This window comes from Oenanthe melanoleuca, chromosome 1 (assembly GCF_029582105.1).
Source record: "Oenanthe melanoleuca isolate GR-GAL-2019-014 chromosome 1, OMel1.0, whole genome shotgun sequence".
Lineage (NCBI taxonomy): Eukaryota > Metazoa > Chordata > Aves > Passeriformes > Muscicapidae > Oenanthe > Oenanthe melanoleuca.
In genome coordinates this window covers 36,541,190-36,567,859 of record NC_079333.1, presented here as the reverse complement: position 1 = coordinate 36,567,859, position 26,670 = coordinate 36,541,190, and the positions used below count along the sequence as shown (strand labels likewise).

The window sequence follows — 26,670 nt, the reverse complement described above, 5'->3', positions numbered from 1 at the left end:
CTCTCCCAGTCATAAATTGAGGTACCAGATTCTGCTGTTTGCTTATTCCTACATCTAGAACTGGTCAAAAAAGGTGAGAAATGAAGTAAGTATCAGATACAGCACAGACAAGTAACAGTTTATTCCAATTCGCTGCTTTAAATGTGTATTGCCCATCTTTTTGTGTCTTTGAGTGAACTAAGTTTTGACAACGGGGAAACTGTAAGTGCATCTATTTCAATCACCAAACTTGAATTACTTGGAAAAGCCTGCTTATAGAATATGGAAAACATTGTTAGGGGTTCTTTTTGAGCCCTAAGTCTTAGACTTTTAATGCAGAAAAAGCATTAAAACACTTTGAATGTGAAGCTAGGTATTAGGCTGAGCTGAATATTTAGTAGCTGCTCTGCCCGACTTCAAAAGTACAAGAAGTGCAGCTTCCACATAAAACCACTATTATCTGCTAATACTGACCTGAACATTGCAATTGCCAGAGGAAGTCAGGAAACATATCCAGACATGAATAACCATTCTAGTGCATTGCTGTGATTGCAGGTCACACGCATATTTAAACCACAACATTTGAAAGTTGGGACAGAAGTAGGAAATGAACACTTACAATTCTTCAGTTTAAAATGTATTACAACAAAAGAAGTTTACAACTAGCACAGTTGTTCTACCTCTTCCAGGTTGGCTGAAGTCACTGCAACTTCAGGCACCCAACCTTGGTTACTGGACCTGTTGCCAACCTCACTTTTAGGTAGTTATATCCTGCATGAGCAGCAGGGACTCAAACAGTACTCATCGAGAACACTCAGCCTGTATATAGCTTTCCTTATAGACAATTCCTCACCCAAAAATTTTACCCACAATTTAACATGCTTACTCTACACAAGTAACATTACTCAAAAAATACTCACATTTTCCTGAAAATAATGTTTGTCAATATGCACTATTAATCTCAATATTTGAGGTACAGAACAGGCGGCTAAACTGTAGCAGCTTCTTGCTACCCTGAAGCACCTAAAGTCTTATGGAAGGTTTTTACAGTAGAAATTCAGAAATGAATAGCTGTTCTTACTGTACTTGTAAACTCCCTGCAGAACAGTAGCAAATTTAACATTTACAGCATTGTAGATGATCAAAGGGATTAAGGCATTTTACTTTTTAACTTGAATTAAAAAGATGTCCAATTTCACCAGATTGCTTTGGCAATTGAAAAGGTCTTAATCATTCCCTATCATCACCAGTTCATCTTCAAAGATGCACTACCAAGTTTCAAGACAGTCTCTCTGTTAGATGTCTAATCAGTCTGTTTTCCATTAAAATTAATAAACCCTGTGTATTCAACAAGGAAACACAGACTCTCCAGGTCTCTAATAATTTTTTTTGTTATTATTTTTTTTCCAGCTAGACCTAGAAGTCTTGACAAGCGTTTTCATGCTAACATGCAGAACTTGCCCTCCTGCAACACAGGAGGTGTCTTTTTCAGGAGAGAAGTCCTGCAACCATGAGATTATAATAGCTCCACGCTGACTGATTACTTGGCAACAAAGAACTTACTTGACAAAAAGGCTATTGCTACATGCAGACCCGTCAATTTAAGTTAAGAACAATAAAGTGTAAAGACATTTTCAAGTTTCATCTCCTAATTATTAATAAGAGATTTGTTGTGTTGGCAGGAGTCAGAACAGCCTCATCTAGTTGGATGCATGAACACATGGATCAGGCTGTTGGCTGAACTGTTCACCAGGGAACAATCCTCTCCCTCTGCCTGTAATCACACAGTGTCTGCTGGCACAGCAATACAGGACCTGGCATCACAGGGGTCACATTAGGCTCAGCCCTGTTTCAAGATCAGGAGACTATTTTCAACTAGGGCTTTTAATTTTCATTATTTGTCACAGGTAACACACGTCCACCTGAAAGGAAAACTCTTTCTCTCTCTTAGTTCAGTCACAGAGAAGCAAGTGCTTCCAGGAACTGAAACCAGATGCTTTGTGCTGGCCAACACCAATCTAAGTACAAGAACTGCTTTGGATACATGCTGTGCAGCAGCTTGCTGCTCATTCTCCTACAATTATTCTTTATACTTGAGAATACAACAAAATAAATCACCATGGAAGTGTGATGCTCAACTCAAACGTTTATGTGCAAGAAGTTCATATATATACATATAGACAGATACCACATAAGACAATACATGAATATGAACCAGTTGACACAGATAGGTTGCAAAGACCCTTAGCACCTAAGTACCAAACAAAATGAAAGCTTTGTTGAACACCATACTGTAAGTTTCAAGAAGGCTACAACTGCAACCAAAACTATACAAAATGTGACTTTTTTATTTTGAAAGAACTCAAAAGAGCTGATGTTCAGGAAGATATTATTATTTCCCTGGATGATAATCATGGAGTATACAGGACAAAGATACAGATGTGCAAGTGTGGAGGTTTACAGCATGAGAGTTACCTCCTTCTGACCAGCCAACTAAGTCACAAGTCATCCACAAATTCAAATTGTCAGAACTTTGCAAGCCAAGTAAAACCCTTTCTTCTATATTCTTGCAAAAACAAGATTAAAAACCAAGCAAAATAGCTGACATCACACAGGCCATCAGAGAGGAAAGACTTTTGCCACAGGCAGTGTCTTTGTAACACTCTCAAATTAAACTGCCAAGTAAACATTTCTCAAAAATAAAGGGGTCACTCAGAATCCCCATCAATGTACAAATAAATTCCAACTCAAGAATGCTTGAACTCAAGGAGTAGCAAATTTAATTTTATAAACAAAAAATACATTAATTACTCATCTATGTCACTCTGGACACAGCAATTTTCAAAGATAAAGCTGAAAGGAACTTTTACCAAAAATTGTATGTATTTTATATGCCACTGAGAAAAGTTTCATTACAAATACCAAAATGGCTACTTCTGTACAGGAAATAAATCTGATTTTGCTTTCTTGTATTGGCCCATAGCTCCCATTTCCCTTTGCTGCACTGGCAGTTATCACTGCACAGCAACACTTCAAAGCCCTCAGAGGCTGACACTTCACTAGCAGGGAGTTAGGGCCGCCATGAGGAGTTCCATTTTATAGACAAAGTTCCGCCCTTCCATTTTATTCCACTGCACTTCCTTGAACGGCCCGCGGAGATGATTCCACTTGCTGTCCTGCAGGACGTCGCCCTTGGGGAGATCCTTGCACTGGCTCCGTGGAAACTGAACCATGACTTTGCTGCCGCTCTCCGGGCCGTTACGTACTGCGGCGAAAGGAGATTTCAGTGAGCATTTTTACACTTTGAGGAATTCCTCATACTAAAATTTTTCCTTGTGTATGCTATACTTTGCTTCTAATCAATTCCAAACACGCTGAAAGCAAGCAAGGGAAATTCCTTTCCTTTTTTCTTCAAAGCTTTTTCTCTGGATTTTCTCTCTTGTCTCCCACTTCTCTATGATTTTGTTGCCTTAGCACTGCATGTTCTAGGTTAGATCAAGAGAAGAAACTTCTAATAAACCCTAAATGTACACCTTAGAAATGCACTTCTTTTTCCTTTTGATTCCAAGAAGAGCAAAGGCATCATTGCTCATTCTTTCCTTGGATGTATTCCCCACATTCTGTTGCAAAATGTATTGTTTCTAGTGTATTTACCTCAAATAGACAGGATCTAAGTCACTAGGCAGTTACTTTTAATCACAGAATTCTGCAAGACTGGTGGAGAGATGGTAGTGCTTCGTTGAGTTGGATGAGTTTCTGTGTTCATGTCAAGGAGTGGTACGTGTTGGCTTTTTAAATAAACAGTCAGAGTGGTATCACCTAGCTAACCTTCCATAAAGAGATGACTGTCAGGCTGATTGAACATAATTCTCTTTCATAAATTGATGCCAACTACTCCCCATCACCACATTCTCCATGGTACGTTCGTAAAATTCTTCTGAGACTATTTTTTTTCTCCTCATCTTCCCAGTAATTGCAATGAGGCTGATCAGACTGTAGTCCCCCACATTTTCCTTCTTGAATATAGGATTTAACATTTGCCTTCTTCCAGTCCTCACGAGTCCTTCCTGAGCCTGGCCTTTTAGAGATGATCAAGACTGGCTTTGCAGTGACATCAATCAACAACCTCGGCAGTCATGGATATATATCCCACCTGGTCCCAAGAATTTGTGTATGTCTAAGTCTGTTCAAAGGTTCTCTAACCTGGTATTCCACTACTGAGGCTTTATCTTTGCTCCAAAATTCCCAAGGGTCTCACAGATCCATCTGAACGCCATTCTTAAGACCAAAGTAAAGAAGGTACTGAGTACCTTGGCCTCCTCCATGTCCTGTGCCACCATGTATTCTCTCAAACTTTAACAGCAGTCCCACTTTTTTCCCTGATTTCTCCCTTGCTGACATATCTGCTGAAGCTCTTCTTAATGCCCTGTACAACCCTCATCAGATTCCTATCCTATCCTTATCTTTCCTATCCTTACCAATGCATGCTTGGATAGTCTCTCTATATCCCTCCCAGGTCAACTACTTCAAAAATCTCTTGGAGCTTCCTTCCTATGTCCTATGAGTTCAGTCACAAGCTCTTTGTTCATACAAACAGGACTTCTGTCACCTTTGCACAACCTCCTGAACATTAGGAATGACCATTCTTGAGCTTGAAAGAGGTGACCCTTGAAAACAATAATCAAACAGCACTCCAGGACCCCTCTTCTTTCCATCCCACAGGATCATAATCCCATAGAATTCTTTCAAAAGGATCCCAAAAGAGACCAAACTCTGTTCTTCCTAAATTTGGAGTTGTGATCCTGTTGTTTATCCCCTTCTTTCAGGATCCTGATGGTTTCTGTCATCTCTTTTTTCTATGCTAATAATAACACACATATATATATTTATATTATATAAACAAATGTTTATATAATATTTATAAAAATAATATATTTAAATAATGTATTTATATATTACATATTATAGAATATATCTATAATTTTCCATAATAACTATAAGAAATATTTTCAAGCCTGTGTAAATTAAATCACGTTTATCATAAGTGGCTTCTTAGGCAAGGTGTTGATCCTATTTAGATCTCAATTCCATACACAAAAGAGATAAGTCTCTCCACTTTCAAGGAATAGGATCACTTTATAGTAAAATATTCTACAAACACGCTCATAAAGATTTGACTTCTATTTGCAAGAGGAAACAGTACCTGAAATGGCATAGTCTCCATTTGGTGATGCTACAGTTATTGCTGATGCATTGCCAATGCTCTCCACCGGCCCCAGACCAACATGATTACTGAAACTCAGGACATGCCATCCCATAACTTTTGCAAGCTGCTGAACTGCATGTACTTGGTGCTGTGACATCTGAAACAAGAGGTTTGTTTTCTGTTCAATATTTGCAGACCACAGAAAGAATTGTTTATGGGGTTTTGCAAGACTGTTTTCTGTACAATAGTTATCTATAAAAGTGACTTTAAGTTCTCTACTTTCAGAGGAACTTTTTAATCTTAATTTAGACTAGTTCCTCTGCAGACAGAGAAGTCCTCTGCACTCCATCATGCAGTTAAGTGAATTTTTCATAGGTATATGTGCTTAGCCATTTTATTTAAATATTGCTTTCAATTTACAAAAATATTTTTAGGTCTCAAAAAATTAAACTGTAAACAATCCTGTCTTTCAGGAGAGACAAGACTTCTGCTATAAAATATATAAAAATATGAGGAAGTATTAGCAGAGAAAATTTAGAAAAAGAAGTTGAGGTTCTCACATGCATGATTACCTCCATTAATGCTCAAGTGTAAGCACTGAGCTCTAACAGCTTAGGAGTTTAAATGCTACTGTTTTCCTGTATCATGACTTAACCCTTGTAATAAGGAAGTATCCAACACCGCTCAGCAGTTCTCTGTGAACAAGTCTGACAGCACTTGACCAAAAAGACACAACCTCAGCAGAATCTGTTTGGACTTGTTTTCTGTGTCATGGAGTTTTACATAACTGCAACAGGCTAACCACTGTTATTAAAGACCTGTATTTTGACTATTTATAATGCATAGTGGGGAGATTGTTACTTCTGAATAAAACCAGCAGGTTGTTCTAAGCAATTAAAACAGAGTTCATTCAAGAATCAGCTGATTTAGTAACGACAGATGCAAAGTGAGCATTAACAATGTTGAAATGACAGTAATTGTAGGTTCATTAAGAACTTGGCTACAGTAAGTTTCATATATAGAATGCCTTATTGTCTGCTATGATTACCACTGACTTGTTTCTCTCATAATGAGCAGCATAAAGAAATGCATTTTAAATGGGAGGGAAAAATTATCATGACTACTGACCCTAGTAAAAAATGGCAATATATTCTAGTAACAGTTACTAAAGACTCTACACAAACATAGTGAAAATTCAGTCATCCAGCTTCACATTTACTATCTGAATTTGAATTTTTGAGTATTTTCTAAAACATCACGAGAAAGGGAAGAATAACATACGTGAGTCTACCTGAGATAAAAGGAAATCCTGCAGTTCTTGCTCTTGATGGGACAATGTAATAACTCTTCCATCTCTATGCACAACTCTGATTTGTTCAACTCCAATGTTCAGCTGTAGTTGAATGGATCTTTGAAGACAAGACCCATATTTATTCAAAAAGCATTAAAACACTTAAGAAAACAGAAAACTAAGAACACTTAATCCCACCTAGTCATTGACAAGAATTCCTAAGACAGATGGTGCAAAGCCTACAGAATGTGACAGCAACTGGAAACATTCCAGTTTCATCAGTCATCACAGTAGCTCCCTCGATATGGCAGGTGACATATTCTGTGGCATGCTCCCAGACCTGGCCTACCATTTGTTCAGGTCAAGGGAGCCTCACAGCTCCCTGCCTGCCCCTGTGCCCAAGTTTCCTTCCAGTTGTGCAGGGGAAAATGGTGTGTTCTATGCTACAGAGAAGACCTGGCCAGCTTATGAACTCTGGAATCAAGACTGGAAATGCACCAATGACTGCAGGTTGCCCCACACTGTGGTCACAGCCAGAGAGCACAGTTCCAAATGGAAAAAAACACTGTTGATGCATTAATGAATTCACTCCTGGTCAATCTGCAGGCATTTATTTCTGCAACATGAGATCTTGAATTTCAGCAACAACATGCATAATTACTACATGAATTACGTGAGCTCCACATTTCAGTACCTACGCAACCAAGCCAAGACTGAGCACTGATGTGCTTTCCAGCACATCAAATAATAATTTGTATTCAGTCATCTCTACCCAAAATAAATCCCACCCCTAAGTGTCCATCTCATCTTAAATTTCTTCTTAGAATGGAAACTGTACTGTTTAAAGATAAATATCTTCTTTAAAGGGTGAAGAGGGTGAAGTTTTCTTAAGGTGATTTAAGTCAGTCACACACACAGTCAAGTCAGAAAAACAAACACACACAAATAAGGGACTCCTACTTGTCTGTCTGAAAAGAATCTAAACCTTTAAAGCACAATGCTGCTTTTGCTTCATGCTTCTACAACTAAAAGGACATGCAATCTCATACTTACTTGCATATCTGCTCATATCCTTGAGAAGTTATTAGAACTTTAACACTGGATTCATAAACATCATTGATATTGGACCAGTGAGCCTGAATCTGAGGATCCTCGATACGACTTGCCAGACTGTCAATGGTTCGAGCAGTTCTACAAGATAAAGCCATATTCCACACACTATAATCCAGGCAGTTTGTGCTGTTATCTTGCTTAAAGGAAGCAAGGAGGTTATTAGATTTAATAGAAACATGTGGATCCAAATTCTATTTCAGCACTGTTCTGGTGCTAATGAAGTACCCTTGTTTATTCTATACATTTCTCATACATTCTGCAGCAGTATTGAAGTGTTATTACTCAGTATCAACTACTGCACTGCAAAGAATATTAAAAAAGGATTTATGCAGTTTGAGATAAGTAGGGACAATTATCAGCAGCTTATGTTGCAACTGTCACAGAGATCTCAAAGACATCTTGTATTTTTTTCTTTTTACTAGCTGAATGTTTTATGCTCATATTTTTTCATAACTTTTGGTTCTTAGTACTTGCAAAAAAAGACTGTATTAACCATTAAGGAAACAGCAGGTAGTTCTAAGAACACTTAAAATAGATAAATTGTATTCAACATAATGGTACATGTTTCTGTAACAAGAGTATCTTTGTGACCCACCTTCGTCTCAAAAAGATATGCTTTGCCTGTTTTATGATCTTTTCCAGAAGTCCTTCATTTGACTGTAAAGAACTGATTTCATTTTTATCAAAAGCCTGGGGCCCTGCAAGTCTCATTCTCTTATGGCCAAAAGGTGCACTAGCTGGATGTGGCATCACTGTTGAGCTCAGGGTTTGCTTGTGACACTGCAAAAACCAACAGATGTTACAAAAGGAAGGGACCAAATAACCTATCTGCAAGAAATACCATGTATACTACAATGTGTTGCTTCACATCAGGTTTTTTGAGTGTATATACTTTCAAAAAGTACAACTTTTTAACTTTATCAACCTGACAGCACTTTACTTCGCTTCCCCCATTTATACATATCTTTCAAACCTTATAGAAAGTTATTAAAAAAAAAAGAAGTACTAGCTAACAAAAATTTGGTAGCATGGCAGTAGCTCCTACTAATAAGTCTTCTTTATATACATCCATGGAGACAGAAAGAATGGTCACTTAAAAATAAAGGAAGCATTTTAGATGAAAAAAATTGAAGTACAAAAAGTTTTAGCAACATGTCCAAAGTGATGAAAGGAAATCCACAGGAAAGGTGGGCACTGAGCCAAAGCTTCATGAACCCTAAATCAGTGTTTAAAACACTGGACTGTTCCACAAGACTGCATGACTTGCAGAGCCATGCTCTAAGGATGTACCCCAGGTTCTTCTGCTATATTATACAATATTCTAAAATGCTGAAGCAGAGAAGTGGACCTTAAAATAAACAAAGCTTTATGGCAATCAATTGTTCCTTCATGAGGGTATGGGCTGGCCAGATGCTCACTGACAATGCTTAGTAAGCACTATGAGACACAACAAAAAAAGGCAAAACTGATGAACTCTACGGGGAAAGCTTTGCATGGTTCTTCTGAAGTGAGCAGCCAGGTCTAAGGTTAAGTAAAGAATCAGCATTCCATGAAAGCATTAACTGAACTCCCAAACCACCCACACCCACGGAAACCAAGCAGCAGGTTGTCTTTCACAAATGGATGGAAAAGGACTGGCCTCTAGTGGCACTTGGCTGTTATACCAGTGCCACACATTAGGCAGAAGGCTGAACAAAAGCCCAAAAACTCTTCAGTACTTCAGCCATAGATACAGTACCTCTCTGATAAGTTGATGTAAATTATGTTCCAAAACATACAGATGATCCTCTGGATTCTGTTTTTCAGAAGCAGCCTTTTGTGACTTTTTATCATTGGAAGAGTGACACAGAGAAATAGACAACTGCAAACCTGTACAAAGCAGATGGAAACAAAGATTTTAAAAAGTGAGCACTGACAATTTTCAAGGTTGCTACTGAGAACTGCTTTTCTTCGTGTTTTTTACTCAGTAGTTTAACAACAGGTATTCACTGTATCAGAGAAAAAAGAATGATGGTGGAGAGCACAGCACCAAAGGCAAGTAAAACCTGATATTCACTGAAGCGTTGACAGGCCAACTGTGAACTCATCAGGTGCATTTAACATCAAATTCTATGACTCAATCCCACGCAAAAAGAAAAGTCCCCAGGATCCCATTCCTTTCTCAAAGAAGGAGTGATTAACCATCACACACATTTGAAGCAATCCAGAAATATATTCTTTGCATGACACAATCAGTTATGTACCCCTTGTAAGAACATTCACCACTGACTCTGAGCCACCTTTATGCTGTTTAATTATCCTTGCTCAAAAGAGCATTTGCTTTTGTTCTTCTGAGGACCCTTAAACTCAAGTATTAAATTTCTTTTTACATGTAATCCAGGAGCAATGACTAATGCACAACTCCAAACTGCCACATGCACATGGCATTACAGCTGACAGTTCTAAGCGCTGCTGACAAAGAACATAACAAAGGAAAACACGGTACTTTAGAAACTACTGTGCATTAGTTGAAATACTGTTTTTCAAAACCTTTGAAAATCAAGGAGTTTGCTTTTTCTTCTTTAAGGACAGAGCATTAAAAAGGTGACATCGATCAGTATTTAAGCAAATAATTGTAGGTTAAGAGTCTTAAAAAGCTTCCTACCTGGGAAAGGCTGGGAGATTATCTGATTTTTCACTACGATGTGAGGAATCTGTGATTTAATTTGAACAGCTTCTCGTGACAGCTGGGCAAAAATTTCTTTACACAGAAGAACATTCTGTGCAGTCTCCAACTTTGTCTGCCAGTGTGCAGAACCTGAAAAGTATAAATCAATATTTGCAGGAGGGAAGAGCAAAGAGAAGCCACCTTTTTGTCGAGATGCCAGATACTATGCAGCAGCCAGATCACTAAGATAAAGCAGTCAGTACCTTATACCCAAACTGAGTATTAGCAGAATTCTATCTCAACTAAGTAAGCACTTTAAGGTAAAACTAAAACTAATTTTGATTCAATTTTACATGTATGTATATTGTGAAGTGCAACACCTTTATGGAACAGTGTATTACACTCCCAGGCCTTTTGTGAACTCTCCTTATGAACCTTTGCTCCTTAACTTGTAATTTACTTTCAATGATGCTACTGGTTTTTTTAAATTCACTCTATGGTGAACTACCTAATAATGTTCAGTGCATATATGTGCTTTCACAGGGTTTATAGGCCCAAAATTCTTGAGAGATTCTGGGGTGAGTAAGCACACAAGCTGTATAATGTACTCTCAATACCATATGAAACACCTCATAGTACAGCACTCTGTCTATGCTTAGGACAGCACCAGCATCTGTATCACAGACAATTGTGAAAGAAAATCCTGCCAGTTTACTTCTAACTTTAAAGAGTAAAGGATGGCTTTTTAATCCAAAAGTTCACAAATTCACATACTGGCACATATTAAATGAATCCATGTACTATGCCAGGTGAGCTGTTGGTAATTAACACGCAGACCACCAGCACAGTTTCAGATCCAGATAAAACATATGAGCAACAGACACCAATGATGCAAGAGTGCAATGATGCACTCTTAAATCTGCATTTTGGGCAGAGTTAAGAGTGAGCAATTATTAGTTGAGCCGAATTAATGGGATGTAACTGACTGAAACACAACACCTTGGCTTGATTTCAATTATGGCCTCAAACTTTTAATGTCTAACAAAAGGGGCTCCAGAATGCTCAAAATACAACCTAATAATTTTGTTTCAAAACTGCATAAGTACATAAGAAAAACTGAAGAAGCATGCTTCAAAAGCATAATTTCCAAAGCCTAAGCAGCACCCAAACAGAAAATTTCAGTTTAAATAAGGGAAGTCTTATTCACTCTTCTTCCCAGATATATACTGAAATTTTCGAACAATCATATGCAAACTCATTCCTTGAGAACATATTCACAGAACAAGATATAAGCTGTACCTGGTTTTGATTTTGGCAAGGGTCTTTTAAAGAGATTGACTGTCCCGAGGTCACCAATGTCTGGTGCTTGTTTTTGAATAGAAACCTAGGCAAGAGAGAACAGTGTTTAATGTTTGTTCTCTGCTGCAAGCACACAAATCTGAAACAAAACTCCACTAGGTTATTAAGGCTTCTCTGACAAACCTTGATGTATGCTGATCCCTCTAAATCACTCGGAATTTGAACGTCCAAGGGACAGTAATCCTCAGGTATCTTTTTATCCAGGTCAATGTCAGTGTTCTTTATCACCTCAAATGTGCCATGATGAAGAAAAAGGGAGCCTGAGTAAAGAAGGACAAAGACATACACATTAAATATTAAGCACCTTCTGCAAATGAAAAAGCTCCTATCTCTGTTTCGGAACAATATTTATTTATGAGTCTTCAAATCTTCAGAGCTGCACTTGGCTCAAATTTCTTAATGACTTCTTAAAAAAAACCAGGTAAATTAGAAAGCTCATGCCACTGTATCAGCATCTATATCCTCCACTGTGCAATGTGTAATGTTTTACAGTAAGTTAGCCCAGACTATTTAATAATTATGGGGGGAAGCCAAGAGTTTTTCAAAATTGAGTCATTAGGTGTGAGGAAGGAGAAAAAAGAGATATTTGGTTTAAAAAGACAAAAAAGTAAATGTGTGAAGTTTTGCAAGCAGCTAGTTAAAGATACAACATCCTTATTGATTAAAGGAATTCTGATGATGTTTGGCTAGAAGTTGCAAAACTATGACCATGTTCTGACTGTAAAAAATAACTCTATAGCCAGTCATTCACGGACTGATAAAAGCAGATACCCACAACTATCCTAGCTGCACACCTTTTTTATCCAGAGCACAGTTCACCTAGTTCAGGGTTACACAGCCTGGGGTACATCTACAGCTTTTTCATGAACATAACTAAATTTATTCTTCCCCTCCCTCATAAATGACAACAGGAACCCAATACATCCAGTTTGGATGCCTGCTTTGTACCTACATCTTAAGTTCTGTGTACACTTTGTCTCTCCATAATGGCATCTAGAACCCTGGGCTGGTCACCCCCTTTAAATGTAATCCATTAATTAAGGCATATTCTCACCATAACTTCTCAACAGCAGGAATAACAGGTATAATAATCCAGCCTTCAATGTCACTCTTTAGTCACATAGTTTAGCTTTACCTGGTGTGAATTCTTGAGGAGCAGGGAGTTAGACATCATAAGCCTTTTGGGTATCTTGTAACTTGAGATATTCTAGGTTTTTCTAACCCTTGATTTTAAAAAAATGCAACCCACTCTTCACTTTTTTTAAAAGTGCTTTACCCACCAAACATAGATAAAAGCCAAGGATTTACAAAGTCTGCCTGTCAAGTGATCAACTACATTGCAAATGCAGTATTATTTTTGTGAACAAATTCTTAGTAAAATACTACACAGCCTTTAAAATCACTTTCTGGATTGAAGATGGCAATATATTCTCCTTGATACTAAAATGAGAATTCTCCCTTTATAAACCTGTCTCTTAAATATAACAAATTCATATTGAAATTATTTATGATGAGATATTCCACTTCTTTTTCCAGTTACAAAAAGACAATTCCATAAATATCCATTCTTGTGAAAAAGATCCTACTGTTTTACCTGCGCTTCTGTAGCTCAGATCACCAAGAATTTTATCTCCCACTTTTCTCAGCTTCCAATGTTGTCTCAGTCTTAGCAGTTCAGAGTTGAAGTCTCTTTGTCGCTTATTTTCCTGATTTTCAGCAACTGATTTGGATAATCTTTCTGCACCTTTCAACAGGATCTGAGCTGCTCCAGCTAATGACTTCTTTTTTGAAATCAGCTGTAGAAACTGAGGATTCTAGTACCAACAACAACAAGATACTTGCACTTTAATTCACAAATGATTATTCATTATTAATAATAATTTTAGTTATTATTTATTTAGTAGTAGTAGCAGAAACTGAAGGCAGTTGATAAGTTGTTTTTGCTGGATGTCCAATAACTTATTCAGAATTACTTTCATACCAGCATTATACAGCTGGAAGTAGCATTTTAACTTAGAGCTTCAGGAAAGAGGCTTCTGAAATTGGCCTTAACTCCCATTCCCAGCCTTACTCTGACCCTCAAAGCACTGCACTAGCACATCAACAGGAATATCTTGATAAATTTTGTACTGATCACATGAAAAAAAAAAACAAACATTGGAATAAAATCTTTAGCACCAAACCACACAAAGTGCTCAGTTGGTACAACATACTTGTTTTGGAGGAAGGGGATCCTGCCCAACTGGATCTAGAGTCATGAACTTTTTATCCTTCACGATGCTAAGAACGTCATACAACACACACATCTCAGTCAAGGCACTTCTTAAGTTGTTCCTCACTGAATCCCAAGGCCAGAGGGATGGCTGAAACTTTACCAACCCTAAAAACAAAGCAAAGCAAGGAAAACAAAAAAGGAGCTTAAAAAGGTGCAGTGTAAGGCTCCTTTCTGAACCACAAGGAGATCATAACGGCACGAAATACAGCACGACATCATATCTGCTGCTGTCCTTTCCCACTACAGTTTACTGGGGCTGGGTCACGAACACTCGGAGCTGCCCACCCCGGGAGCCCCCGGGGAAGGAAGGCAGGCCAGGCCCAAGCACCCGCGGAGCTGCAGGCCGGCCCCGCCACAGCTCGGCGGCCTGCGCCAGCCGCATCCCGGCGGGAGAGCTGCGGCTGCCCGCCCTTCTCACCTTCCTCATCCTCCGCCTCGCCCGGCTCGGCCCAGGGCCGGCCCGCCGAGCCCGGCTCGTCCTCCTCGGAGCCGGAGCCCTGGCTGAAGTCGATGCGCTGCGCCAGGCGCGCCAGGTTCTGGGACATGGAGAGCGGCTGGAGGTAGGTCTCGCTGCCATCCAGCCCCACCTCCTGCACCTGCTTCTCGCACGCCGACTCGATGCTGATGCGCACGGCCGGCACGCCCGCCATCTTGCAGCGACCCCCGCCCGCGCTCGGCAGGGGGCGGGCCAGCGCCGGCGGGCCCGGGAGAGGGCGGGGCCAGCGCCGGGCGGGCTCGGCCGTTTCCGGAGGCGCTCGCGAGGGAGAGCGACCGGTGCCGGGCGGGCTCGGCCATTTTCGGAGAGCTCGGAAAGGGGCGGGGCCAGAGCCGAGTTGGCTCGGTTGCCTCCGGAGGTGCTCGTGAGAGAGAGGGATCAGTGCCGGGCGAGCTCGGCCGTTTCCGGACAGCTCGGAAAGGGGCGGGGCTAGCGCCGAGTGGGCTCGGCCGTTTCCGGGGGCGCTCGCGAAGGGGCGGGGCCAACGCAGTGACGGGAGGGTGCTGAGCACAGAAGCTCGAAGCTACTACTATTTTCTGCTATTGCCTTATTTTTGAGCAGAAGTTGGTTTCATGTCCCGTTGTAAACATAATTTCACCTCTGGTTCCCCATCGGCAGCTATGGCCACGCAGGAAGTTCAACCAAACAAAAGGAAAACATACAATAACACTGCCATTAAATTACCATTTGAATTCGGTCATAACTCCAGTGAGAGGTATGCTCCGAGTTCTGCCCTTTGACACAATTAAGAAGGCGGCAGCTTACTATTCTCATATTTATTCTTAAATCTGGTGAGTGTGCATAATGGAAAGGATTACAAAAATCGGCACGTGTACTCGAGGAGGATTAAATGCCCGCGGGGCTCAGTCTCTCCCGACCAGGTGCGTCTCCTGCGGCCTGTCGATGCGGAAGAGCAGCTCGGCGGGCTGGAAGTAGCCCAGGTACTGCACGCTGTCCGGGCTGGTGTCCTGGTGGTAGTGCCCTCCTTCCCCGTGGTGGCTGAAGCAGTGCGTGTGCTCCACACGCAGGTCGAAGCCCTGCCACCAGACAGAGGCCCGTCAGCAATGGGAACAGCATTTAAAAGGCACGGGATAGTCTATCCTAATGTGTATTTCCACACATCTCCAAATCTTAAGCAGTGAAAACTTGCAAGACGCTTGTGAAACCAGTAAGTCAAAAGAATTTAGAAACACTGACAGCCCCCAGCTTTCGGTGTAACTCCGACTGAGATCTCCTTTTTAACCTTTTCCCCCCCCACCTTTCCTTCCATTGAGATGCAGTCACACTAAGGAACCCCTACAGGAAATCAAACCCCATTGCACTGAATTGCCACAGGCCCATGTAATAAAGGGATTGTCTCTGCTCCAATTCTCAGAGCCAGTTTAGATGAATATGGGAAGAACAGTGAATAAAATAGCAATGAACATCCTAAACCATGAGATCAACATCACCAGTTCCATGTATCATAGAATGGGCTGGGTTCAAAGGGACCTTCACAGATCATTTATTCTAACCACTCTGTCATAGGCCAGGACATCTTCCATTCAACCAGCTTGCTCAAAGCCCTATCTAACCTGGCCTTAAACACTTCCAGGGATGGGACATCCACATCTTCTCTGGGCAACCTGTTCCACTGTCTGTCTAAAAAAACTTTTCCATATGTCTGATTTAAATCCGTTCTCTTTTAATTTAAAATCTTTGCCTCTTCTTTTGTCACTACATGTCCTGGTAAAAAGTTTCCATCTTTCCTGAAAGCCTCCTTTAAGTACTGGAAGGCTGCAATAAGGTCTTTCTGGAGCCTTTTCTTCTCCAGGCTAAACAATGTCATCTCCCAGTCTCTTCATAGGAGGAGGTACTCCAGCCCTCTGCTTGTTTTCATGGCCCTCCTTGGGCCCTGCTCTAACAGGTCAACATCTCTCTTGGCACCCCAAAGCTACATCCAGCACTCCAGGTGGGGTTTCACGAGGGAAAGGATCACCTTGCTTGACCTTGCCACGCCTACTTTGACATAGCTCAGGACAGCATTATTTTCTGGGCTGCAAGGGGATACTGGTGAATAGTGCTATGGCACTGGAATGCCATCATCTACTGCTCTCTTTGTAGTGACACTCAGACATTTCCAAAACCTCAGGCCTAGCCAGGTGCTGTTGAGTTTGCAGGGAATGCAGGCAGGAGAAAGCCCTGCACCACCCAAGTTGCATTGGTTCTGAATGGAGCAGCTGCTGATGGCTGCTTTCAAAGGATGCATCAGTGGATTATGGGAAGATACACAAAATTTAGCCTTAGGCCTAAGGCTGTCACATAATGACACAATAAAATCACACCCTTCAATATATTTAAGCCTACAGTATGTCCCACTTACCTCTGGAAAAAACGTTTTTATATTACTTATGATTGCATTGTTATTTATAAAATAGTAATTTTCATCTATGGTTTTCTGGTTACTTTTAAACAAATAGTTTCCCTAATCATGAACATCTTAATATTTTTTGAAACCAGATTGATTATCATCCTGAATTATTTTCTGTTGAATTTGATGCTTGTGAAAGATGCTGGGTAAGTTTCCAGCATGAGGCTTTGCAGGATCCAATTTACATCAGCAACAGGACACATGCTTCATGTCTTTTGACACAGCATTAGCAGAGGGAGTTCTTATGAAAGCAAACTACATAAACACAAGGCTGAACCACCTTCCATGCTCTTGGCATTTCTCCCAGTGTGGCCAGCAGTGAATGTAAACTGTACTGTTGGGTTTGGGATGCAAGCACTTGCACACATGCAGCTGGACCAGAACCATGAAGTTATGAACAACCACTAGGTTTCAGAACAGATTGATCTATCCTCAATTCAAACAATTCACAGAAATTGCCCCAGCTCTGGAAGAGTCGAATACAATATATATACACACTCCCATTCTTGAAAGGAAAATCACATCCAAGACAAAATTCATTACAGGTCTCAGTCTGTATTTAGAAATAAGAAAAAGAGACTCACCGGATCTCTGGAAACTATTACTGGCTGACAAATCAGTGGAGCCTTCATTTCAAAGAATTTGAGCCAGTTATTCACATCCTCATCAGTATTCAGGGGACAGGCAGAAAACTCTGGAGGCTAGAGCAAAAATAAAAGCTTTACAAGTAAAAGAAAGACACTTGCATCAGGATACTTTTTCTCTAGAAACTTTGCTTTTTCCCTCCTCACTATTCTGTTCACTGTCTTTCTTGAAAGAAGCTTACCACTGTCCATCACCGTTTCTGCCAGAAACAGAAGCCACAAGAATATTGTATCTTTCATTGCACAGGGAGTGGAAAAACTACTGAAGTGAGGATGCTCCTCCTCCTGGTACATTTTAGAAGCTCAGTTATTTTTTAGAAGTTTAATGCTTCTTATAAATATCATCTGAGTTCATCTATTTAATTTTAATTTGTTTTACAATAGTTCTCCAGCTCTTTAGCTGCACACAGATTTCAAAAGACGATGGCATCAATGCCAACTAAAATAGAATTGCTAGTTTTGGAATACTGATTTTGTAATGTCAGCTCCTTACTTTAATACAGTGCTCATCCTAATAGTTTGTGCATACATTTAAAAATACAAAACAAAGTGAAGGAACTAAGATTTACACCTTGATTTATACTTCTGTTTTCAGGAGGACAAAGAAAGTTACATGCATTGAGAACAACATACCATAATGTGAATCTTTGCTTTCCCCTTCTGAATGATAAACGTTCCACCCATCCCAACTGGCTTTTCTCCATAGTGTTTCTCTAAAGTTTGTCTCAGACAGGACACAAAGTTAAGCTCCCCGGTTCTTCCATTGGCCTTCACTTCAATGACCTGGAAGATAAAGTCAGTTTGTCACTTCTGTCTCCTGCTGCAGTGGTCTGGAATGGTCTGTGAAAGCTGTTCTGATATTCTCCCAAGCTGATAACCCAAGATCACTTTTTGAAAAACAAGTTTCCATGCAAGTGCTGCTGCAAGCAGCAAGTCAAGTATGTGACCAACTCCCTTTCCTTTGGTTCTGTTCAATGCTAGCTTTGCCTGTAAATGGAGCTGAGACAGAGAGACAGTGACTTGAGCAACTCCCTTCTGCCCACCAGCTGGCTTCCACTCTGTCAGAAAGAAACACTGGGTAACAGAGAAGACTGTTATGTTTCCATGCAGCTGTCAGGTTTTTGACTGTTCTGCCAGCACCTCTTAGTGCTGGCTGTGTCAGGAGAAGTACTTGTGCAAGAAACTACCTAAGTGCCAATGTTTCATTTATACAAGTACATTGCACCATTACTTTAAGTCCCTGCTTTTTCATGTTTCTCTTGTGGAATTACTACTTTACTATTATCACAGAACACTGATAGGAGAACCATGAGTTTCCATTCAGTCACAAAACACCACAAAGTCACCTTAGATGGAAGTACATACCTTACCAGGTTGCCCCTCGCTGGCATAAAGGTTGGCCAGCAGTCCAAACTCACAATCTGTGTATTTACTGCTGTACTTCTCAAGCAGGCACCCTTTATCTGCAGGATTTATCTGAGCAACGTAGCTCCCATTTACAGCAGGCTTTTTTTCACTCTTAGTTTGAACAATAGGGATAAGCTGGGAAAAAGAACATATAAGTCAATAAGAACATGTAAGAATCAGCCAAAATAACTGAACTCATACCAATGTGATTTAAGCTTTGGACCATGATGCCAAGAAAAAAAATCCACTTCATCACCCAGCTCCGTCTCTCAGGAGGTCTGTACTGGTAAGAAAAATGCACTAATATTGTAATATAATTGAAAGGTCCAGAAAACAAGTCTACTTTTTCTGAACAATTAAACTTAATGTTATATAAAGATGAATGGTAGTGTTAAAAAAAACAAAACAAAACAACAAAACAAAAGAAAGAAAAAAGATCTATAGTCTGCATGCAAGTATTGGAATTCTATGTAATACTCTCTCAGTGTACAGTAACAACCACTGTTAGAGTGGCCCAAATTTAATGCTCGTATGGACTATCTCATCTGCCAATAAATCCATCAAAAGGAGACCACAAGACCAAAGATTTATGTCTGAAAAAAACTGTGATCAACCAAAGTCTCCATAGGCAATAGTTTTTGTCTCCTACCCCTCCTGCAGTTTATAATTTTCTAGGTGATATCTTTGAAATTTGCAACAGTGAAACAAAGTCATCCAAGAGGGCAAAAGATAGGGAGTATTTCAAAGACATTTAACAGTAAGCTTGAGAAGCATTTCTAAGTTTTAGAATTAAAACCTCTTTTTCTTTGTCAATCAGTTCCAAGAAACAAAACCCATGTTTCTTGCATGCTTCAAGGTAATCACATGCTTCCTGAAGAATTAGAAGTTAAAAATTAACCTTTATTATCTCAGAAGTAGGCACCTCAGTGGATGCCCCTCATCTCAGTTCCCTCCAATGTGTTTTATGTGTTCGTGGTGTGAAAGTGTTTATTAAATACATTGCTGTAAATGGGGAATACCCAGCATGATACTGCTCTACTGCTATGATAGTTCCATGAATTCATTGAGAACCATCACACTTATATACTGACCTCAGCATTTATTCCAAGAACTTTGGATGAAACAGCTCCAGCTCCAAGAATGAAAGCTCCAGGCAGCTCTATGTCCTTTGCAACTTTATTTAGATCATAAACCTGCAAAAGAAAAACAGTAATTTCATACCTGGAAGTGTCCAAGGCTAGGCTGGATGGGGCCTTGCTGGATGAAGCAACCTGACCTAGTGGGTGGCATCCCTGCTCACCACAGGAGAGGTTGAAATTAGATTATCTCTAAGGTCTCTTCCAACCCAAACCATTCTATGATTTTGGTGTAGCACTCTGATCTGCAGTTGTCATTTTGTTCACTGCAGTCCTGGAAGTATTTAATTCACAATACCCACCCTCATTAAAATTTTGATAATTAGGTTGAACATGGCTTCTGAACACATAACATTTAGTAATAACAAATTTGGTAGATGTCCATTTGTTTGCTAAAAGATAGATTCTACCTGTATGTTCCCTGTTCATTTTATTCAAAGACTGAATTATTGTTCATAATAGATTTATGACATACAACACACATCACAATCAGTTCACAAGTGTAGAATTCCAGTATCTAAATCCTAGTATCTCTTAGTCCTTAGCTTTGTTTATAGCTTTTCTTTTGACAAATGTATTAAACCCCAGAGCTACAGGGAAAAACTCACTTTTTCTTTCTGTGCAATAGGTATGAGGTAAGGAACACCTCCCACATCTGCTATCCTAGGCTTCCCACAGATTCCTGGAAAAATGCAGCCAGTTAGCTTGGTAAAACCTTTATTCCCAATAATCATCAATAAGCATGCATTCTAACCCACCAAAGAACTGGTTCCTCAAACTTCTCAAACCCTTCAGAACACTGTTTCCCTAGAATGCTTAGATAAAGTGTTGAGCTATTAAGAAGTCCAGCCCTAAAATTATTCACAGTAGGATTTAATGCTGCACAACATGTTGCAAATAACATTCTCTAAGCACAAAAAAAAATTGACAGAGTGGACAACACCTTCCATTTGCCAGTTCTCCAGTAACACCCTCACCACACAGTAGAGACCTCTGCTGGGACTCCACTTGCAAAATTATAGCAAATAATTATAGCAAAGCTGAAAGCTGTCTCAGGACAATTCATCCCAGTTAGTTGGATATGTATTTTAATAAGGGATGAATAACCTCCTGGAGGTGTTTCTTTCACATTGATGCCAGAGGGAACTCAGATGAGTGGCACAGATTACATGTCTGTGTTCCAGACAGCTAGTGTCAAAGAAGATTAATCCCATTCAGAATAAGACAGTTTCACATCATTGACATACATGTATGCCAGGAATTTAAAAATTAATGAAGCACAACTCCTTAGGTTCAGATAGTGATTGGCATGGTTCGAAAAAATTTCTCCATCTGAAAGATAACAATTTCAAAACCTTTTCAGTACACTAAATAAAGGTTATGAAATAAGTAGGTATGCAATGACAGGTTAAGAAAAAAAAAAATTATGACAAGTGCTTAGTAATGACTTGTCCCTGTTCATACATCAACTAGGAAGCAAATCCAGAAATAAAATATAGCTCTTCTCTCATGTATATTCTTTACCTGAAAAACATTTTAAGCTCTCACAACATCTTCAGAGGATCAAAACTAAGCAGGATTGTGCAGAAAGAACTGGAGAAGTCTTAATGGAAAACAAGAATGCTAGGTTACCTTTAGCAGGAAAATTGAAGGGTTCCTTAGTCATATCAGGACAGTCTACAACAGAGACTTGAACATCAGCAAAGTTCTCTTTAAGCCCTTTCTGCAAAACTATAATAAAGAATAATGGCAAAATGATTGACAACGAAAAATTACCAAGAGTCTGACAAACTTCTAACAACAATAAACATATCTGTTTGGGCTTTATTTCTGCACATTACTTACGCTTATCCTAAGTAACTCCATTGATTTAAATGCCTGCAAGCACTTGTTACATTATTCTGAGCTTCAGAGAGGAGCAAAAGTTTGTTCAGATAATTGTTTGCCACATTAATTAATTTTAAGAATTTAAAAAACATTTTCATTTCATTTCAATACATTGACTGCTCTAAGTAGCACTAGGGGCAGCATAGTGTGAAGTAACATGGGTAAGCTTCAATCAGATTCAGCAGTGGGTTTGTTTCAAAGAGCAGACAATTACAACCACAGTCAAATATGATGCAAGAACAAAGGAGGAAGCAAGATTTAGCTGAAGCAACAATCAGTTCTTTACATACATTAACCAGACAGTTTGCAATTGATTATAATCTCAAACTGTCTCTGGCTGTCTGGAAATTTCCACCACCAAGGGATACTGCCTATCATGTTTATGCTCTTGCAGAGATTTTCTGGCAAGTGCCACTGTCACAGCAAGACAGATAATGAATGGTGTGGGTGATAATCAAATCTAAAATTTTTTGTTTTCTTCATATCAAATGTTTTTTAGGCTCAGAATTTGCAAAGTCACTCAAACAACAGGGAGGATTATATGAATGCATTGCTTGGAAACAACTTCCAAGCCTTTAGTGTGGCATTGTCTTCACATACACTGCTTCAAATACTATGTTGAAAGGTCCAGGTTCTTTCATGCCATGTCAAATGCTTTGACAGGTATTTCAAACTAAAGAACAGAACATCCAATCTGTGATCTCAAATCAGGTGGTTCCTTACTTACACAGAAGAGTTTCCTGTGCCTCTTTTTCTTCAGTTAGGCTTTCAGCCATACCTTACTTCTTGAGATCAGATTTACCAAGCTATTGACCCAAAGAGTCAGTAGCTTGGTACATTTCTAATACATCTCAGTACCTTCTGGCAAGTGGACAAGGACAGTAGAAAGGCACTCCTCAAATTATACCCAAAATCTGGAAGCAACACAATTCCCAGCATACAGGAGATCCTCAAGACAGGGGAAAAAAGGGAAAATTCTGCTTTGTGATGAAATTTTTCTGACACTCTTTCAAGCTGTTCTACTGTAAGTACTTGGTGTTCTCTGCAGAGCTTACAGGTCTACAGCAGCCCTGGCCTACTGCCCCAGTGTGACTGGGTGAGAAAAGCACTGAGAACCACAAGTTCTCAATACACAGGAATGTCAAACTGACACAGATTCAGGAAAGTGGCAAACTGAACTTGAGGATCAATCTGAAAGACAAAAATCCTTCAGTGTATCTGCTGCAGGGGAGTGACTGCCAGAAGGAATAATGTCTTCCTACTAGGGCAAGAAAACAAGCTCATGAGCAACTGGGCTGAACCCTAGGCCCTTCCAACCTCAACCATTTTGTTATTCCAAGCACACCTTGAAAAGGCTTTAGAAAAAAATAAACTAAAGATGTTTCCTGCAGCCCTGTTCTAAGGCAATACCAAAAGAAGAGCCAACTAGGTTCAAGCAAGAGGGTCTGCCATGCTACATTGCATTTTGTCAGCTATGTTTTGAGCAGTCCTGAAAAAGAAAGAAATATTAGAGGATAGAGGAGGACAGATGATTCTGTATGTGTAAAGAGGTTTGGTGTGTAGTGGTCAAACTTTCTTGACCTGCACACAGATCTGCATATGCAGAAGTTTTGAAGAGATTGATAGCCTGTGTGTTTAAATATCTTGGGGGCTTGGTGGAGAAGTCATTGTTTGCTCTAAGAAAATCATCACATATAGAGAAATAGTGCAGTTCTTTACCTCTCGGTGTGCTAAAAGCAGGAACTAGCATGTACTAGCTGTAGAAAGACTTGGAGCTATAAGGTATGTTTGAAGAGTACATTACAAGTTTGTATAAAGTCACATGTTGCATTACTTACCCCCAGCAAGCTCCTCCAGACTTGGGACATGAAAAGCAAACCTTTCGACTTTGGCCATTTCCTAATCGGTGCTGATTTCTTCAGGTAAGAAGTTACAGTACACACACTGCAGAGTGATTGGTCTGCCAACAAAGATAATAGTTTAACAATTTAAACAGGCTCCTTTCAACACGTTAATTATTTCTCTATTTTATTCAAGAATACATAGAAAAAATAGAACTGCAGTTCTGCCATTACAGAAGAGACTGACAGCTTCAATAGTAATGTTACATTTCTTATGCACTTCAACAGAAGATGTGTCTGCCCTATAGCTGGCTCAGAGCATTGCACATATTAGTCCTCAAGCTGACAACCAGGTGTAGGGAAAACACATCCTGTGCTGAATGCAGTTCAAGGGATCAGGAGATTTGGGTGTCTTTTTGTAAGCCTGGAGTCACAAGAAGGTTTTGAAAGAAAACCTGAGCTTTTCTGAGCACATCAACTGGCTCCTAAGGTCTCCCCAACCTTAATGTTTACTTTTCCAGCAGTGGCTATGGTGGACTTTCAACCCCAGCTGTGGCATGGTCCCCAATTGATTCTGGGCATGTGTTTCCCCTTCCAGAGAGAAACAGGCTAGCAGCAAAATAGAAATAATCAGCAGCAAGTTCAGCAGTATCAGGCTCTGTATGGGTACCGAGTCTGTAAAAAAAGTTTTGAACATGTGTTTAAGAACCTCATCACAAATGAGCTGTACTTCAGTCAGCCTTGCAAAGTCAGCTAGAAGGGTAAGCCACTAGCTCAGGGCAGAAACAACTGATTGTACACTACCTAAAAATCAGCTGCAGCAATCATTAACTCCTTAGGCACATAATTGCTGCACACAGCAATAAAAAATAAAATGGGTCCCATTTACCTAGATCTCAGGTGTTGAAGGAAAAAGCCAAAATCCTAACTACCTTCCTAGCTAAATCTGACTGAGTCTTAGTTAGGAAGGACTATGGTGTGGAACAGCTGTTTATATATAGTTGTAGCTTCTGCTTTAAAAAAATCCTAACTTTTATGACTGTCAAAAAATGTAACTGTCCTTACACCATCAGCATCTTGAATCTGTATAAAGGAAAAAAAAGCCCAAACAAACAGTGTTAAAAAAAAAAAAAGAAATAAGAAGAGTGGGGAGATGGTATCAGTCACTTAACTGAAATCTTTGAGCTCAGTGCTCAGCCACCCCAAATTACTGTTGTAGCAAGCAGTAGAGAAAGGAAGAAAGACTGCAACCTATGTATAGCAATTCTCATCTTAGTTGGTCTTATCTGTCTCCACAGTTGACTTTGTCCCTCCTCTGGCTCTGGAGGAGAAAGTAGCAGGCTGGATTTGGTGCCTCTGGTAGAAGCCTAATGACAGGTGGAGTGAATCATATCCCAAGACTTTTAGTGTGCACCAAGAAAGGGAGTAATTAGCCATAGGCAGAAAGTGAGAACATGGTTTGGCAGCATGGTTGGAGATGATCCTCACCCCCTCAAGAACCTTTTGCCACATCCAGAAAGAGGCTGTGCCAGCACTCAACACATTGTTGTCCTGAAACAGTCTGAGAAGACAAACTAGAACTGCTGTTGTGTAAAAGGCAAAGGCAAGACTTGTACATATTCAAATAAGTTGGCTCCCCACAATCAAGAAAGGAGGGAAAGACTGTGGAAAAATTTGATGTACCGTGATAAACCCAGTCTGATTGGTAGACAGTAGTTCTCCTGAGGAAAGACAGAAAAGAGTAATTTGTGGCCCATCACTGCAAATATTTGCAGGGGAGTGGATTGTATGGTGTGGGACAGAGAGAACTTGAGACAGTAGCACACAAGTAACATCCACCACGGGCAGGTGCAGTAACTGAATTGCTATAGAAGACTTCCAAAGAAAGAACACAAATGCTAAAGGAATGATAAAATCATTATAGATGTGGGATGGTGCAGCTAGAATGAAGGCAACAAGTAAGTAAAAACCTAAAAAGTCTACTTTTGAAGTGGGAAGAAAACATCAGAGAAAGTAGCTAGGTGCCAGGAGGACACAGATGAAATGTGAACCATTAGATTAATTATGTGTGTAGGATGTCTATTATCAAAACCTGAATTTAAATTAACTAAGGGGGTTAAAGCCATAAAGGAACGGTTATAGGCAGGCTAGACATGAGTCGGGGGGAGGGTGGTGGGGGAAGAAATTATCAGTGGAAAAAAATTGAAGATGGCAGTTGTGAGAGAGAAATTTAGCGATGACACCAAGAAGAGCAGGACATCCACAGATGCAGAAGCCGTATTTCTCGTCTGGGGCGGTGCGAGGAAATACCGTACGGGGCAGAGGAAGGCTGCGGGGCAGCAGAAACAAGTGCTTGAGCGGCTGGGATTTGGGGAAGGGACGGGAACAGGCGAGGCTGGGGTCCAGAGGGACAGAGAGCATCCCGGCAAGTAAAGGCAGCCAAGAATGCTGGAGCGAGGGAGCGCTAGAGGCGGCAGCACGCTTGGCACGGCTGCGAGGGGAAGGAAGGGGCTGTTCGGGCTGGAGCAGCCAGCTCGGAGGAGCCTGGGCAGCGCGGGGACGCAGAAGGAGCAGAGCAGGAGAGGGAGCCTCTCACCGGGCGGGAAGCCGAGGGAAGCCGGGACTGCTCGATCTCTGCCACGCACCCACAGCCGCTATCGCCCGGCCGCACGTACCTGCCCTGCTGACGGGGACTGGCACAGCAAGGCTCGGCTCGGCTCGGCTCGGCTCGGCTCGGCTCGGCTCGGCTCGGCTCGGCTCGGCTCGGCTCGGCTCGGCTCGGCTCGGCTCGGCTCGGCTCCGCCCCCGGGCGCGGCCTCCCGGTGCCACTCCCAGCATGGCGCCACCTCTTTCCCGCTTTCCCTCCTTCCCGTCGGCCCGCGCGCCTCTCGCGAGCGCCGGGCGCTATTTAAGCTGCGGAGCCGCCATTGCGCGCCCTTTACGGCGAGGCACCAGAGGCTGTAGGTAGGTGTGTTGTGG

General features: G+C 40.7%; 2 protein-coding genes across 3 annotated transcripts; both read right to left on the bottom strand.

The window, feature by feature from the left end:
* Positions 1 to 2,105: 2,105 nt before the first annotated feature.
* On the bottom strand, positions 2,106 to 14,603 carry MED17 (mediator complex subunit 17). The gene is made up of 12 exons (XM_056485511.1): positions 14,289 to 14,603; positions 13,809 to 13,975; positions 13,190 to 13,409; positions 11,719 to 11,855; positions 11,536 to 11,620; positions 10,234 to 10,386; positions 9,328 to 9,458; positions 8,185 to 8,369; positions 7,530 to 7,667; positions 6,477 to 6,594; positions 5,183 to 5,342; positions 2,106 to 3,244 (listed from the first exon to the last, which is right to left on the bottom strand). The coding sequence occupies exons 1-12, from the start codon at positions 14,518 to 14,520 to the stop codon at positions 3,039 to 3,041; spliced, it is 1,932 nt and encodes a 643-aa protein (XP_056341486.1). The 5' UTR covers positions 14,521 to 14,603; the 3' UTR covers positions 2,106 to 3,038.
* A 524-nt stretch (positions 14,604 to 15,127) lies between these two features.
* On the bottom strand, positions 15,128 to 26,530 carry C1H11orf54 (chromosome 1 C11orf54 homolog). Of its 2 annotated transcripts, none has more exons than XM_056502946.1 (9): positions 26,367 to 26,530; positions 23,689 to 23,810; positions 21,596 to 21,694; positions 20,572 to 20,645; positions 19,919 to 20,020; positions 18,786 to 18,962; positions 18,054 to 18,203; positions 17,361 to 17,477; positions 15,128 to 15,403 (listed from the first exon to the last, which is right to left on the bottom strand). In XM_056502946.1, the coding sequence occupies exons 2-9, from the start codon at positions 23,744 to 23,746 to the stop codon at positions 15,230 to 15,232; spliced, it is 951 nt and encodes a 316-aa protein (XP_056358921.1). In that variant the 5' UTR covers positions 23,747 to 23,810; positions 26,367 to 26,530; the 3' UTR covers positions 15,128 to 15,229. The 2 variants fall into 2 exon arrangements, with proteins under 2 accessions (XP_056358921.1, XP_056358832.1); XM_056502857.1 differs by having other exon boundaries at positions 26,288 to 26,513.
* Between the last annotated feature and the right edge of the window lie 140 nt (positions 26,531 to 26,670).